This window comes from Mirounga leonina, unplaced genomic scaffold, assembly GCF_011800145.1.
Source record: "Mirounga leonina isolate KUSES-001 unplaced genomic scaffold, KU_Mleo_1.0 Mir_175, whole genome shotgun sequence".
Lineage (NCBI taxonomy): Eukaryota > Metazoa > Chordata > Mammalia > Carnivora > Phocidae > Mirounga > Mirounga leonina.
Window position 1 is genome coordinate 4,956,450 of NW_023270453.1, and position 18,039 is coordinate 4,974,488.

General features: G+C 37.9%; 1 protein-coding gene across 2 annotated transcripts in view; it reads right to left on the minus strand.

Moving 5' to 3' along the window:
- Positions 1-6,421, minus strand: part of MRC1 (mannose receptor C-type 1) — a 109,329-nt gene extending 102,908 nt beyond the window's left edge. Inside the window, exon 1 of one of the 2 annotated variants that reach the window (XM_035021531.1) lies at positions 6,101-6,421. In XM_035021531.1, the coding sequence (XP_034877422.1) occupies positions 6,101-6,161 (61 nt within the window). In that variant the 5' untranslated portion in view covers positions 6,162-6,421. The remainder of the gene's footprint in view (positions 1-6,100) is intronic. The other variant, XM_035021532.1, reaches the window with a different exon arrangement.
- Between the last annotated feature and the right edge of the window lie 11,618 nt (positions 6,422-18,039).

The window sequence follows — 18,039 nt, forward strand, 5'->3', positions numbered from 1 at the left end:
GAATGTAAAACCTACATAGGTGTCCTCCAAGAACTAAAGTTAAGTGAAAAGCAGATATTTATCATGCACCAAGTACCTGCAAAAAACTATGCCAAGTGCTGGGGGTGGGGGTGGAGGGCAGACTAAGGATCACAGTGTTAGGTTTGGCAATGTCGAACAGAAGAATAAAGGAAAAATTGAGAGTCATTTTAGTTTTCACATTGATCCTTCATTTATTCACCAAATATTCAGAGAACCTAATAATTTAAGTCACTGCATTTGGCTGTTTGGGGAGGTCCAAGGGTGAATCCAATATGGGTTATGACCTCAGGAGAAAGGAGAGGGCAGGAGTAAGGCATTTCTCCAACTTCCTGTCTCCCTTCCTAAAGATATGAACAGCAACACCCTTCCTGGGTTTGTTCACTCCCATCTCAGTAGGTCTCCCTACTGAGTCTGCTGATCTCTTTACCTGGGTCCTGGATTCTACCCCCTTCTGCCTCTCCACTTGTTCTCCCTTCCTTTCTCTCCTAGATCTTCAACCTCAGAATGCCAACCACTCCCCCAATTCTAGGACAAACAAACAAAATCTGTAGGTAAGAAGTTGACCTCCACCACTCTTCCTTCTTCCCCTCACAGTCATGCTAACTACCTAATTAATCTTTATGTATCATGTCCATCTGATCATGACATAATCACACTGGCTGTGTGACTTTGGTCAAGTTTCTAAACCACTCTGTGCTTCCTTTTTTCCATCTGAAAAATGAGGGGAAAATAATAGGACCTGCTGGTTGTTGTGAGGATTCAATGAGATCATCTAAATAAAGCACTGAGAACAGTTCCTGACACGTAGAAACTGCTATCTACGTGTTAAGTATTATTATTAATTTGGGAAAATCAGTCTTGAAGACAGCATGGAATGGTTGAGAAGAGGATGAGACTAGAGAAAATAGAGCTGTTGCAGCTCAGAGACAGGAACAGAAGAACAGAGATGGTGGAGATTCCAGAGATTCCAAACTCTAGAGACCAGTTAATGTGGTGGAGAAAGGTATATTCTTAGGGGTCAGCAAATTTGTGATCAAATTCTGGTTCCACCATTCGGTGGTTGTGTTGCTCAGTTAAATTAATCATTCCTGCCTCGATTTCCTCATCTGTAAAATAGGGATAATAATGCCCCATTGATAGAGTTGCTATGAACTTCTAAATGAGATAATTTATATAAAATACCCAGCATATCATTTTGCATATAGTAAACATTCCAGGAGTAATGCCCTCCTTCTCCTCCCCGAGTGAAAAGTCTAAACAGTTGATACAAATAGAGGGACTAAGTCCTTCTTTGACATACTGTTGTTTTGAACACATTTTATGTCTTTCCTTGTCAACACACTCCAGCTGGCAAACTCTTAGCCTCAGAGCCAGAAGACAATAGTCAAGAATCAGCTCTGGTCCTTATTGGCTAGCTGACTTCTGAGCCTGTTTTCTCACGCAGTAAAATGTGGATGGTAACATCTACCCATCTTACCTCATGGGGCTATTGTTAAGGATCTGAAGATGATTAATGAATGGGACTAAGGATCTGAATGGGCTCTGTGACTTTAGCTTGGTTTTTAAGTGGACAAATTTGTCTTCGAATACTTTCTCCTTTCAAAGTCAGTTTCAATTCTTTTTGAAAGGGTACTTGCTTTCTTACCTGCTTTACCCTCACTTTTGTTCTGACTGATTTCCACTAGTCTCCTCTATGGACCAAACTAACCACATGATGTTTCCATCCAACAATGCTTGATGGTAGCCAAGAGGCAAGAGGACATTAGTGGTCTCATTTTGACATCAGTTTGACTCCCTTTCTGCCATGGAAATATGCTACTTCAGAAGCTACTTTCTTTTGTTCCACTCTTCTTGTGGCCTCGGTGACCTCTTAGTTCTCCCTTAGCTGCTCGTGTTGCAGTCCCACCAGCCAGATCTGAGAGTTGAAGGATGCCTGTGCTCTCTAGCTCCCTTTTGAAGACAAGGGTCTTTGTCTTTAACTGAGGTTGAGCACATTTGACTCTGTAAAGTTCACATTTAACCAATGATGACTCCTCCTACTGAGAAATTAGGTTCAGCACCCTCACAAGGCACTGAATTGTCATGTAACAAAGCAATTGTCATCTTATCTTTAACTGCAATATCCTACATACACAGATCTCCATTTCTCAATTTCAGAAAAGTCAAATGAAGTTTGGAACAATAACATAAAAAATAGACAAATGTAAGAACAATGGAAAAAAAGAAAGATGACAAGAACTTGGTTTTGTTCAGTAACTTTAGAAAGTATGTCTTAAATCCGGCATCTAAAAGAAGTCATATGTAAAGGAAGAAATGAAGAGACTAGAAATAAAGAAAATTAGAAATATCATAAGGAAAATTTTATGAAAATTAAAATGATGAAGGGAATGGCAGTGGGGAATTGTTTCTTGAAGAAATTCTAGATTGGTATTAACCAATCATTCATTCAGCAAAAAAAAAAAAAAAAAAAAAAAAGAATTGCTTCTGTTTAATAAAAAGAATACTCTATTGGGAGTCAGGAGTCCTGAGCGCTAAATGTGTTGTGCCATTAACTAGTTGTGAGACTCTGGAAAGATCACTTAACCTGTCAGGACTTCAGTGTTCTTACCTATAAAACATGGAGGTTGGATGCAGCATGAGACTGTGCCAGAGATCAAATTCACTGCATTTGTTTTACATTCACTGGCTAGTGAGGTCCTATTGTTGGCATCTTTTCCAACTCTGCCTCCAGTGACATCACATTGGTAGTTTGAAATCGAATTCTTCTTGCTAACAGATAGCAGGGCAAGAAAAGGGTAAGAACTTCCCTCCCCTTTAAGCTTGGGCTCCTGGCCCCTCGAGGTATGACAAGGATGCTCACAGTGCTGATGATGTGATAATGCGCTCGGGGAGGTGGGAAAAAGAGTTCTCGGTTGAAAAAAAAAATAAACCACAGAAAGTAGGGAGACCTTTCTGTGGGTTTTCTTCATGGGTCAGGAGCCAGGACAGGGGGTACAGTGGGTAAGGGAATTCATATACCCTTTGTTCTACTGCTTTGTTACTAAGTACCAGTTACTTAGTACTTAGTACTAAGTTACGAAGTAACAAAGTACCAAGAAAGAGGTAAAATCAGAATTATAGGCTCTCAAGGGAAAAAATTCCGGAAGGGGCTCCCTCACCCACGTTTTTGTTTGTTTTTTATTCCTTGAGTAAACAGATCTTCAGCACCTCCCTGCTTCCCCCATATTTGTGCCCATGAAGAGGAAGACATTCATCAGAGTAAGGCATCCTGCTGTCTCAAGGAGGGAAACTTTCCTAAGCAAATTGAGAAACATTTCTTGCCCCAGAACATTAAGAGTCAGTTTGAAGAAAATTAGTATCTATGCTGCCCAATATGGTAGCCATTAGCCCTAAGGGTCTATTGTACACTTGAATGAGGCCAGTCTGAATTGAAATGTGTTCTAAGTACAAAATACACACTGGATTTTGAAAATTTAACTTTTAAAAAATAAATGTAAAAATATCCCAATACATTTTATACTGATTAATCTTCACTAGAGGTATTTTGGATATATTGGGTTAAATAAAATATATTCATAAAATCAGTGTCATCTGTTTCTTTTTACTTTTTTTTAGCCTTATTAGTTGTGTGTGATTGGTTGACCCTTTGGGTATACAGATGTTAGTCTAAGTGGCGTCTTACTCATTTGTTCATAAGTGGATGATTGTGCATGTGTTGTATGTCATAGTATGTCATCACACAAAAGGGAGGGAGCAAATAACCATTACATTAAGACAATATTGGACCAAACTATTTACTAGCTATAAACAGTTTCTTGTACCCCTTAACCTGTCTTCAGAAGTTGCATAGAGTTATAGTAGTGTGTAAATTAAATATTGTGGAAAAACAATTAGTCTTGTATTTTTCTGTATGTGTGTGTACATATATTATATATATATACACATATATATATATATAAAATTAAGTACTTCTGGCAATTCTATCTGTATTTAAAGATGTGACAATCTTGACACCGATTTTAAGAATAGCTGTGAGACTGAATCAAAGTAAAGATATCCCTACCAAGTAAGAATTGATGTGTGTTAAGAGGGTACAGAATTATCAGCTGATTTGGTCAGTTGCTTCCACTGCTGGTTGATTTTCCTCATTGTGTAAATATTGACAGGTATGTGACAAATGGGAAAAAAAAAATCCAAATAATAAAGTGGCATATTGGTGTTCAGCAATAAAAAAAAAAGTAACCAATGATGTTTCTATTGGACTGCCTGGGCTAAAATCCAGGTCCCACACAGAGCCCTTGAACTGTTCATCCAGATTCTGTTTGAAGACCTCCAGTGACAGGGAACTTACTCCTAAGCAGACTATTCTATTTGAGACAGTACAACTCTTAGATTTTCATTGGTTTTAGTTTTAACCTTTGGGGCCACAAGACAGACTTCCAAGATGAACACTGTGTTAATGTCTAACATCAGCCTGTGGTCTTCTCCCATTTGGATTAAGCATCTCCTTCAGCACCCCTTACTCATTGAGAGATAGGCTTTGTAATCAGGAATAAGGCAAAATACCTTTTCAGACTCCAAGAACCTCAGCATGGTTTCTTGGGAAATCTCTCCTTTAAATGCTTAATCTCTCCTTTAATGGGAAATCTTTCCTTTAAATGCTTAATATACTGCTTTTATTGGATAATTTGTTACTACTGTAGGAACAAGAAGTCACTACTTTTAATAGCTAGCACTTAGGAAGCAATTCCTATGGGCCACACTATGTTCTAAACATTTTCCATTTTGTAACTCACTGAATCCTTGCAAAAACATGGTGCAGGTAACATTACGCTCCCCATTTTAGAAACAGGGAAACTACAACACAGAGTAAGCTCCTGGCAGAGGCAGGGGACTTTCACTTGTGCTTTTATAATCACTGCTACTTCTTTTTTCTTTTTTTTTAAGTAGGCTCCACACCCAGCATGGAGTCCAGCACGGGGTTTGAACCCACCACCCCATGACCAAGACCTGAGCTGAAATCAAGAGCTGGATGCTTAACTGACTGAGCCACCCAGGTGCCCCATATAATCACTGCTACTTAATGCTCATCATGATTTAATGTTTTCTGTGGTCTGCACCCTCTCTGGAAGTCTCCTGGTGGTGGCCGTTTCTGTGTTATTGTTGTGCTCCCAGTCCTGCCCCCACCATTACATGGAGAGTATGGAGTGCCGTTTGCACAGACTGCACAGAGATGACCTGTGCTGATTTGGGAGAAAAGAAGGGGGATCAGGAATGAAAAGTTCAAAGTTGAGATCCCTTCGATCTCATTTCAAAAAAAAGGGGGGGGGGAATGAAAATTCTAAGGTACTTTCTTTCTGAAGTTAAATAGGTTGAGTCTAGAGAACTAGAAAAGAGAGACTCAACAACGTCTTTGCGAATTGAAAAGCTGTGAATCTGTTCCTCCTGAGTAATCATCAGTCTCGGGGAGGGGCGGGGAGGGGAAGAGGTAGAAAACAAGCGTAAGTCAGTTTGAACAACTTAGAATACTGATAAGGATGAACTTTGTAGCTGTAAAAAAAACTATGGATGATTAAAAAGTTTGTTCACAGAAAAAGACACATTGTGAAAATCTCACGGAATCCATCTTTGGAGGATCATTTATGATCCTTAGACCCACCGTGAAGAAAGACAACAGTGCCTCCCTCCTTTTGGCCAAAAACTTTCAGAAGATATTTATTGGTGGTTAGACAGGAATATTGTGAATTGAAAAGCAGAACACACAAACTACAGAGGAAATGCTTCTAAGAACAGAGCAGGGAAGGAACAATGGGACATGAGAGAAGTCAGGAGGAGACGGGGGTTCTGTGGGGCTGGGGGCCAGGTGGCTCCTCTGGCCTGAGAAGCAGCCTCCCTATTCCTGGTCCCTGGCTTCCAGGAGGAGGCAACTGGTTTCCCCACAGAGCCAGTGGTGCAGGGGACTTTTGCTTTCCTCCTCACCACAGGTATTGAAAGGAATCCATTAACCTTGACCCAAAAGGGAAGGTGTGCCATCGCCCCCAGGCCCCAAGTCAGAAAGCTTCCACTTCAGTCAACTTACCCAACAGCTGTACGGCGACCGGAATGAGAGAGAGGAAAACCAGGAGCAGGGACAGCCTCATGTCCCAGAGTTTATCCTTCGCTTGCACTGATGGAGAGGAGGGGGTAAGAAGGAACCAAAACAATGCAGGCACCCAATCACCCCTTCCGCTACTCTGTTCTCAGAGCTGCCCTGCTGAAAAGAGGTGTGGAGGAAGCTCTCACTTTTAAAGGGCTTCTGAAATTAGGGAAAACCTCCAATAAGGAGATATCCTGTCACATGAGGGTAGTTGGAAAAACAGGAATTCAAAGTTACAACTTTGCTTTGTAAGCTAACTTCTGAGAAGAGCAGACACAGAGGAAGGGAAGAAAGGGACACATGTGGGAGAGGGGTGAGGAAGGGGGGGTGGCGAAAGGGTGATGGTGAGAAACGCAGAGACAGGCTGGCCTGCAGAGAAGGGGAGAAGTGAAACAGCTGTTTGCCTTAGGGCTGGTTCAGAAGGGGCTGTGTGAAGAGCAAGCAGGAGGCCATTACCTGGGCTGGAAAGCTCGGGTTCCCTCTGGGAAGCAGCTGAACCAATGGTCCCTCAGCAGACAATCCCAACCTAGAGTGACAGAAATGGCAGGCACTAAAAAGGACAGTTTCATGCTGGAAACCTTTTCTTGAGGGTTGTAGCTGATTCCCCTCATTATCTATATTCAGTGCTTGGAGTGTCTTTTTTTTCTTGGATTCAAAAGACACAGTTCTCACAGAGCTTTGTTCGTGTAGCCAGAAGAAAAGTGAGAGGCTAAACCTAAAAGGGAATCTCCTCAAGGCTGGGAAGCAGAAAGTTCTAGAAGGCTTTCTATGGTAAGTTCTCCAGAAAAACATAGAAAAGAGTGACAAAAGATCCTTGATGCCCAGCCTCAACAATACTGGTTTTCTTCAACTTCAGAAAGGTCCTCTTAGAGGAGAAAATCTGCTCATTTTGTCACAAGGATGTATATTCATTACATGATGGGTGGAATTCTTTCTTTAAAAATAAAAATTGGAGCACCTGGATGGCTCAGTTGGTTAAGCGTCTGACTCTAGATCTCAGCTCAGGTCTTGATCTCAGGGTTGTGAGTTCAAGCCCTGCATTGGGCTCCATGCTGGGTATGGAACCTACTTAAAAAATAATGATAATTTTAAAAATAAATAAAAATAAAAACAAAAGTGTTCATTAAACACAATATTAACCCCTAAACATCTACTTTATTATTTTTCAGAAGTAAAACATGGATTAAGAATATCTTGATGCAGATATCAATAATTAGATAGCCAACCCACACCTAGAATGTGGTAAAGATTAGCAATTCAAAATGAAGCTGCTAGAAACATTGCATTTTCTTGAAAAAAATTTTTTTAAAGATTTTATTTATTTATTTGAGAGAGAGAGAGAGCATAAGTGGAGGAGAGGGGAGAGGCATAGGGAGAGCGAGAAGCAGGCTCTCTGCTGAGCAGGGAGCCCGACACAGGATTTAATCCCAGGACCCTGGGATCATGACCTGAGCTAAAGGCAGACACTTAACCGACTGAGCCACCCAGGCACCCTTTTTGAAATTTTAAATAAGTAGTTTATCATCAAGTGGAAAGCCCCAAGATTGACCATTTTTGTGAAAGTTCTAAAAGTTATAAACTGCTTCCTAGGAAGAAACGTGATATAGTCTGCTTACTGATTTTTTTTAAACATTCTAAATTTAAGATTATTCAGACAGGATGCAAAAGGCGATAAAAATGTAGGACACAGGACAAAAGTTTGGGGGTTTTTTTCATTAAGCTAAGACTTGACTGACAAAGTTGGTTATGAAACAGATGAGGGGTGCCTGGGTGACTCAGTCATTAAGCGTCTGCCTTTGGCTCAGGCCATGATCCCCAAATCCTGGGATTGAGCCCTGCATTGGGCTCCCTGCTCAGAGGAGGGTCTGCTTCTCCCTCTCTCGCTTCCCCTTCTTGTGTTCTCTCTCTCTGTCAAATAAATAAATAAAATCTTAAAAAAAAAAAAAAACAGATGAAACAAAATGGTTGTTTCTGAAATACTGTTTCACTGATTTATCACACACACACAAAAAATATTTTAAATGAATCATTCATGGCCTTTAAATGTAAATAATTTATATAAATTCAAAAAATTTTGCCTAATTTGGATTTATATCAATTTCAGAAGCAAAGAAAATGTAACTGTATTCTCTCTATACTCACCCTCAAGGTTTTTTGAATTACACAAATGTGTCTGTCACATGGCCAACTAAGATCAGTGGTAAATCTGTGACTTTGAAACAAAAGGAAGCCAACTGTCCCACAAAGAATTTACCCCAAGGCCTTGACCTTATTGAAACAAAAATATATCAGGCTAGAAGGGGTGGACAGGCAAAAAGAAATCCAACACAGAATATGATGGAATAGGAAGCTCTAGGAATACATCATTTCTTCTAAACAACTATTGAACTGGCAGGAACTGTCTGAAGTAACTATTTTGGAACTCTGGACTCTAGTAGAAACCTTGGAACACCCAGTGGAGAGCTGGTAAATTTCAATGAATTTCAACCTTTCCCTTATGGTAGTGGCTACCATCCTCCATCCCCAATCTTTGTGGTTGGTGGTGTGAGGGTGGCATACTGAGTTTCTGGTGCAGCTTGCTAGAGCCAGGGTGGATACTAAGGACGTTGTCCTTCAAAATATCAGTTATGGGTTCTGAAGCTTGACCACTGCTTTTAATTGCTTTCAACACTTTTATTCGACATAGTATTAGAAGTTCTAGCTTGAGTAATTAGGCAAGAAAAAAAAATTAAAAGTATCAAACTGGAAAAGAAGTAAAAGTATTTCTCAAGAAGTGAAATTAACTCTTTTCACAGATGGCATGATTTTATATGTGGAAAACCCTAAAGCTTCCACCAAAAAAATTGTCAGAGCTAAGAAACAAATGAAACACAGTTGAAAGATACAAAATCAAAACACAAAAATCAGTTGTATTTCTATATACTATTAATGAAAAATCTGAAAAAGAAATTAAGAAAACATTTCCATTTACAATAACATCAAAAAGAATAAAGTACTTAGGAATAAGTTTAACCAAGGAGGCAAAAGACTTATACAATGAAAGCTACAAACATTGCTGAAAGAAATTAAAGAAGACCTAAAAAAATGGGAAGATATCCCATGTTCATAGAATTCCATGTTCGTAGATAATAAGAAGACTTCATATCATTAAGATGACAGTACTATCCAAAGAGTTCTATAAATTCATGCAATTTCTATAAAAATCCCAATGATACTTCTTGTAGAAATAAAAACAACCATCATAAAAATCACATGAAATCTCAAGAGATACCACATAGGCAAAACAATCTTGAAAAAGAATATAGTTGGAGAACTCAATTCATACTTCCTGATTTCAAAACTTACCACAAAGCTACAGTAATCCAAATAGTGTGGTGCTGGCATAGGGGAAACATGAGACCAATAGAATAGAATAGAAAGCCCAATTCTCACATATGCAGTCAATTGATTTTTCACAAGGGTGCCAAGACCATTCAATGAAGAAAGAAGTCTCTTCAACAAACTGTGCTGGGAAAACTATATATCCACATACAAAAGAATGAAATTGGGCTTTTATCTTATACAAAAATTAACTCAAAATAGATCAAAAGCCTAAATTTAAGAGCTAAAACTATAAAACTTTTAGAAGAAAACATCAGGAAAAGTCTTCATAACATTGGATTCAGCAATGAGTTTTTTGGGGGTGGTGGCAGATATGACACCAAAAGCACAGAAAATAAAAGAAAAAATACATAAATTGGGCTTCACCAAAATTTAAAAAATTGTACATCAAAGGATACAATCAAAAGAGTGAAAAGACAATCTAGAGAATGGGAGAAATTATTTGCAAATCACATATCTGATAAGGGATTAATATCCATAATATATAAAGAAGTACAACTCAATAGCAACAACGCAATCAATTTTAAAAGTGACAACGAGCTTGAGCAGACATTTCTCCAAAAAAGACACACAAATAGCCAATAAGCACATGAAAAGATATTCAACATCAGTAGTGATTAGGGAAGTACAAACCAAACCACTGTGGCATATCACTTCACACCCATTGGGACAGCTACTATCAGAAAACCAAAACAGAAAATAATAAGTGTTGATGAGGATGTGGAGAAATTGGACCCCTTGTGCACTGCTGGAGGGAATGTAAAATGATATAGCCACTGTGGAAAATAGTTTGGCCCATTCCTCAAAAAGTTAAACATATCATTGTCATGTGATCCAGCAATTCCAAAGAACTGAAAACAAAGACTAACACAGGTATTTGTACACCAACATTCATAGCAGCATTATTCATACTAGCCAAAAGATAGAAGCAACCCAAGAGTCTATCAGCAGATGAATGGATGAACGAAGTGTAGTGTTTGTCACTCACACAATGGAATATTATTCAGTCGTAAAAAGGAATCTGATACCTGCTACAAGAAGTACAACCATGAAAACACTATGCTAAGTGAAATAATCCAGGCACAAAAGGGCACATATTGTATGATTCCACTTATATGATGTATGTAGAATAGGCAGATTCATAAGAGACAGAAAGAATAGAGGTTACCAGGGACTGGTGAGGAAGGGAGAGTGAATGTTCTTGTTTAGTGGGTACAGAGTTTCTGTTTGAGATGATTAAATGTTCTAAAAATAGATAGTGGTGATAGTTACACAATATTGTGAACATATTTAAAGCTACTGAGTTGTACACATAAAAACAGTTAAAGTGGGAATTTTTATGTTATGAATATTTTACCACATTAGAATAAAATCTGTTACCATATTCTTCTACTAAGTTTTGGTTCTGGTTTTTGCTTAGCTGTTGATGATGGTGGTAGCTTTTAACTAGCACTTCCTTCAAGCTAATGAAGTATTTCTACAAAATTAAGAAAATTCTTACTTTTTTAATTGGCAAGATAATTGCTGAACGATTTCATTTCCTCCTAGACATTCTCTTTCTCAAGCATCACATACTTCACACCCACTCAATTCCATGAAAGATGAACTTGATGACTCTTTTGCTCTGAAACAGTTCCAAGAAAATTAGCTCAACACATTCTTTGTAACCTGTTGTATCATTTCTCATTCAGAAGTTTGTTTTGTTTAAGCAAGCCTGTCTTTTGATGGGCAAATTTGCTCAAATGGTATCACAATAATTATGACCCAGAAAAAAAAGAAGATGTAATGATGCAGCTGAGTATAAACTTAAAAATTTAAAGTATGGAACACTGTTTCTTTATGTTCTTATTCCTCATATTTTCCAACCCTTACCAAAATATGTCAAAACATCAATAATGCATTTGCAGTTTAATAGAAAACAATTGCCTTTCTGCAATAAAAAAAAATCTTTGTATTGGATTATTTATCTAAAATTTGACCTTAATTGTAATTCTCTTCAGATAGAATATTTAGATTGATTATAATTTACAGTATATATATGCATATGTATATGTAATGTAGACTATTTGAGGGCCTGTGAGTTTTACAGTTCTCTAATTGGTGTTATATTTTGTTTTGTTTGGCACCACACACATCTTTATAATAAACTTATTTAACTTTGCAAAATAATTTAATTAGAATGTTACTTGATCCATTTTATATTTGAAAAAAAATTTAAGAATAAGATTAAAAATGTACTTTATGGTCTGAAAATGACCGAGACTTTATAGTTGGAAGCCAAGGCAAAAACATTAGATTTCTTCTCCAGAACTACACAAATGTGTAATGTTACCTATAATATTTAGCAATACAGAATGTAAATGTTATATCTATTCACTGAAATAATCTGTGTTCTCTAAGGTATGAAATGTTCTCTAAGGTATCTAAATCTTAAAAAAAAAAAAAAGAAATGCATTGTAGAGGAAGAAGGCATTTCTGAAAAATCCATTAATATTTTAATTTCAACACATGAGAAATTATGAGTTTTTTAATAGGCACACCCTGAAAAATTAAGATTTGTAGATACATAAATGCAAACTTTCACAGCAAATATTACTATAGTAAATATTATCCCAAGCACATATAAAATCATTTTTTTATATATTTAAGACTACACTACCTTTTTTTAAGATTATTTTTTAAGACACTTAGTTTACAATAAAATTGAGAGGAAGGTACACAAATTTTTCATTTACTCCCCTGCCCCTACATGTGCATACCCTCCTTGATTATAATCATCTTCTGTACTCTGCTTGTTCATCTTTTTTTTTTTTTTTAAGATTTTATTTATTTATTTGACAGAGAGAGATACAGCGAGAGAGGGAACACCAGCAGGGGGAGTGGGAGAGGGAGAAGCAGGCTTTCTGCAGAGCAGGGAGCCCAATGCGGGGCTCCATCTCAGGACCCTGTGATCATAACCTGAGCCGAAGGCAGATGCTTAACGACTGAGCCACCCAGGTGCCCCTGCTTGTTCATCTTCTTATATTGTCCATGTAGTTTTGGCTTTCCTAGAATGTCATATAATTTGAATCATACAGCATGCAGCCTTCTCAAACTGGCTTCTTATATTTAGTAATATTCAGGTAAGTTTCCTTCATGGCTTTTCATGGCTTGCTAGCTCATTTCTTTTTAGTGCTGAATAATATTCCATTATCAGAATTACCACAGTTTATTTAACCATTTTACCTACCTATTTACCTATAGGAGGACATATTTCTTGCTTCCAAGTTTTGACAATTATGAATAAAGCTGCTAAAAATATCCATGTTCAAGCTTTTGTGCTGACATAAATTTCCAACTCCTTTGGGTAAATGCCAAGAAGCATGATTGCTGGATGGTATGGTAGGAGTATGTTTATTTTGTAAGAAACCATCTTTCTGTCTTCCAAAGTGTCTATACCATTTTGTTCTCCCACCAGCAATGAATGACAATTTCTTCTGTTCCATATCCTCCCCAGCATTTGGTGTTGCCAGTGTTGTGATTTTGGCCATTCTAATTGAGGTGTAGTAGTTTCTCATTGTTGTTTTAATTTGCATTTCCCTGATGACATATGATCTGGAACATCTCTTTCTATGTTAACTTGCCATCTGTGAGGTGTCTATTCATTTGGTGAGGTCCTTTTCCATTTTTAAATTGGGTTGCTTGTTTTCTTTTTATTTTAATTTAAATTCACATATCATTAGTTTTTTATATAATGTTCAATGATTCATTAGTTGCATATAACACCCAGTGCTCATCACATCACATGCCCTCCTTACTGCCCATCACCCAGTTACCCCATTCCCCCACCCATCTCCCTTTCTGCAACCCTCAGTTTTTTTCCTGGACTCAAGCATCTCTCATGGTTTATCTCCAGGGTTGCTTGTTTTCTTAGTGTTGTGTTTTAAGAGTTCTTTGTATATTTTGGATAACAGTCTTTATCAGATATGACTTTTGCAATTATTTTCTTCCAATCTGTGGTTTGTCTTCCAATTTTGATAGTCTATCACAAAGCAGAGGCTTTTTGTTTTTTTATTTTTATTTTTTAAATTTTTTATTGTTCTGTTAATCACCATACATTACATCATTAGTTTTTGATGTAGTGTTCCATGATTCATTGTTTGTGCATAACACCCAGTGCTCCATGCAGAACGTGCCCTCTTTAATACCCATCACCAGGCTAACCCATCCTCCCACCCCCACCCCCAGAACCCTCAGTTTGTTTTTCAGAGTCCATCGTCTCTCATGGTTCATCTCCCCCTCCGATTTCCCCCCTTCATTCTTCCCCTCCTGCCATCTTCTTCTTCTTTTTTTTTATTAACATATATTGCATTATTTGTTTCAGAGGTACAGGTCTGTGATTCAACGGTCTTGCACAATTCACAGTGCTCACCATAGCACATACCCTCCCCAATGTCTGTCACCCAGCCACCCCATCCCTCCCACCCCCCACCACTCCAGCAACCCTCAGTTTGTTTCCTGAGATTAAGAATTCCTCATATCAGTGAGGTCATATGATACATGTCTTTCTCTGATTGACTTATTTCACTCAGCATAACACCCTCCAGTTCCATCCACATCGTTGCAAATGGCAAGATCTCATTCCTTCTGATGGCTGCATAATATTCCATTGTATATATATACCACCTCTTCTTTATCCATTCATCTGTCGATGGACATCTTGGCTCTTTCCACAGTTTGGCTATTGTGGACATTGCTGCTATAAACATCGGGGTTCACGTACCCCTTTGGATCTCTACTTTTGTATCTTTGGGGTAAATACCCAGTAGTGCAATTGCTGGGTCGTAGGGTAGCTCTATTTTCAACTTTTTGAGGAACCTCCATACTGTTTTCCAGAGCGGCTGCACCAGCTTGCATTCCCACCAACAGTATAGGAGGGTTCCCCTTTCTCCACATCCCCACCAACATCTGTCATTTCCTGACTTGTTAATTTTAGCCATTCTGCCTGGTGTGAGGTGGTATCTCATTGAGGTTTGATTTGGATTTCTCTGATGCCGAGTGATGTGGAGCACTTTTTCATGTGTCTGTTGGCCATTTGGATGTCTTCTTTGGAAAAATGTCTGTTCATGTCTTCTGCCCATTTCTTGATTGGATTCTTTGTTCTTTGGGTGTTGAGTCTGATAAGTTCTTTATAGATTTTGGATACTAGCCCTTTATCTGATATATCATTTGCAAATATCTTGCGCCATTCTGTCGGTTGTCTTTTGGTTTTGTTGACTGTTTCTTTTGCTGTGCAAAAGCTTTTTATCTTGATGAAGTCCCAATAGTTCATTTTTGCCCTTGTTTCCCTTGCCTTTGGTGATGTTTCTAGGAAGAAGTTGCTGCGGCTGAGGTCGAAGAGGTTGATGCATGTGTTCTCCTTTAGGATTTTGATGGACTCCTGTCGCACATTGAGGTCTTTCAACCATTTGGAGTCTATTTTTGTGTGTGGTGTAAGGAAATGGTCCAGTTTCATTCTTCTGCATGTGGCTGTCCCATTTTCCCAACACCATTTGTTGAAGAGACTGTCTTTTTTCCACTGGACATTCTTTCCTGCTTTGTCAAAGATTAGTTGACCATAGAGTTGAGGGTCCATTTCTGAGCTCTCTATTCTGTTCCATTGATCTATGTGTCTGTTTTTGTGCCAGTACCATACTGTCTTGATGATGACAGCTTTGTATAAGAGCTGGAAGTCCAGAATTCTGATGCCACCAGCTTTGCTTTTCTTTTTCAACATTCGTCTGGCTATTCGGGGTCTTTTCTGGTTCCATACAAATTTTAGGATGATTTGTTCCATTTCTTTGAAAAAAGTGGATGGTATTTTGGTGGGGATTGCATTGAATGTGTAGATTGCTCTAGGTAGCACTGACATCTTCACATTATTTGTTCTTCCAATCCATGAGCATGGCACGTTTTTCCATTTCTTTGTGTCTTCCTCAATTTCTTTCATGAGTATTTTCTAGTTTTCTGAGTACAGATCCTTTGCCTCTTTGGTTAGATTTATTCCTAGGTATCTTATGGTTTGGGGTGCAATTGTAAATGGGATCGACTCCTTAATTTCTCTTTGTTCTGTCTTGTTGTTGGTGTATAGGAATGCCACTGATTTCTATGCATTGATTTTATATCCTGCCACTTTACTGAATTCCTGTATGAGTTCTAGCAGTTTTGGGGTGGAGTCTTTTGGGTTTTCCACATAAAGTATCATAGCATCTGCAAACAGTGAGAGTTTGACTTCTTCTTTGTGGATTTGGATGCCTTTTATTTCTTTTTGTTGTCTGATTTCTGTGGCTAGGACTTCTAATACTATGTTGAATAGCAGTGGTGATAGTGGACAGCCCTGCCATGTTCCTGACCTTAGGGAGAAAGCTCTCAGTTTTTCCCCATTGAGAATGATATTTGCTGTGGGTTTTTCATAGATGGCTTTTATGATGTTGAGGTATGTACCCTCTATCCCTGTACTCTGAAGAGTTTTGATCAAAAAAGGATGCTGTACTTTGTCAAATGCTTTTTCTGCACCTATTGAGAGGATCATACGATTCTTGTTCTTTCTTTTGTTAATGTATTGTATCACGTTGATTGATTTGTGGATGTTGAACCAATCTTGCAGCCCAGGGATAAATCCCACTTGGTCGTGGTGAATAATCCTCTTAATGTACTGTTGGCTCCTACTGGCTAGTATTTTGGTGAGAATTTTTAAAGCAGAGGTTTTTTAATTTAATGAAGTCAAGTTCATCAATTATTTCTGTATGGATCATGTCTCTGGTGTTATACCTAAAAAGGCATTACTATACCTCAGGTCATCTAGGTTTTCTCCTATGTTATCTTCTAGGAGTTTCATAGTTTCATATTTACCATTTAGATCTATGATCCATCCTGACTTAATTGTTGTGAAGGGTGTAAGGTCTATGTACAGACAAATGATTTTTGCATGTGGATGTCTAGTAGTTCCAACACCATTTGTTGAAAAGACTGTCTATTCTCCATTTCATTAATTTTGTTCTTTTTTCAAAGATCAGTTGACTATTTTTATGTGGGTTTATTTCTGGTTTCTCTATTCTGTTCTATTGATCTGTTTGTCTATCAGTTTGTCAATATCATATTGTAGGTTTATAGTAAGTCTTGAAGTCAGGCAGTATCAATTCTCCAATATTGCTCTTCTCCTTGAATATGGTGTTGTATATTCTGGACATTTTCTCTCTCCATATAAACTTTAGAATCAGTTTGTCAATATCTGCAAAATTACTTGTGAAAACTTTCATTGGAATTGCACTGAATCTCTAGATCAAGTTGAGAAGAACTGACATCCTGACAATATTGAGTCTTCCTTATCCATGAACATGAAATATCTCTCCATTTATTTAGTTCTCCTTCAATATTTTTGTTGGAGCTTTATAGTTTGATCGATAGTATTCTTGAGTTCAACTATGTTCTTAATTCTGCCTGCTGGAACTGTCCACCTCTGAACAGGGGTGTTGAAGTCTTTCACTATAATAGGAGATTCATCTATTTCTCTTTGCAGTTCTATCAGTTTTTGACTCATGTAGTTTGATGTTGTTTTTAGGTTGCATACTGTTAAGAATTGTTATGTCTCCTTAAGAAATCCACCCCTTTATCATTATGGAATACCTTCCTTAATCCTGATAACTTTCCTTACTTTGCAGTCTTCTCTTTCTGAAATTAATATAGCTACTGCTGCTTTTTTTTTGTTAGCATAAACATGATGTATTTTTCTCCATCCATTTACTTTCAATCTATCTATGTCCTCATATTTAAAGTGGGTTTCTTGTAGACCAGATAGCTGGGTCATATTTTTTGATCCACTCTGACAATCTCCATTTTTTTTTCAAGATTGTATTTATTTATTTGAGTGAAAGAGAGAGCACGCATGCACACATGAACGGGGGAGGGGCAGCGGGAGAAGCAGACCTTGGGATGAGCCGGGAGCCTCAGGCGGGCCTTGATCCCATGACCCTGAGATCATGACCTAAGCCATAGGCAGAGCTTAACCATCTGAGCCACCCAGGCTTCCCTGATAATCTCTGTCTTTTAAATGGTGTATTTAGACCAATGACATTCAGAGTGATTATTGATAAAGTTGGATTCATATCTATTGTATGTATTACTGTTTTCTTTGTTGCTATTTTTGTCTTTCACTCTTTTTCTGCCTTTTATGGTATTAATTGAGCATTTTATATGACTCCATTTTGTCTCCTTTCTCAGCGTATCTGTTATGCTTCCTTTTTTAAACTGTTTTTAGTGACTGCCCTAGAGTTTGCAACATACTTTTACAGCTAATTCAAGTACAGTTTCAAATAATGCTATACCACTTAACATGAAAGTATCTTAAAATTTAAAAAAATTCCTAATTCCTTCCTCCCATCACTTGTATCATCACTGTCACTCATTTTACTTACATATAATTTTATAAAGCATGCATGTATATACTATATACATAAGCATACATAATTGAATACATTGTTGCT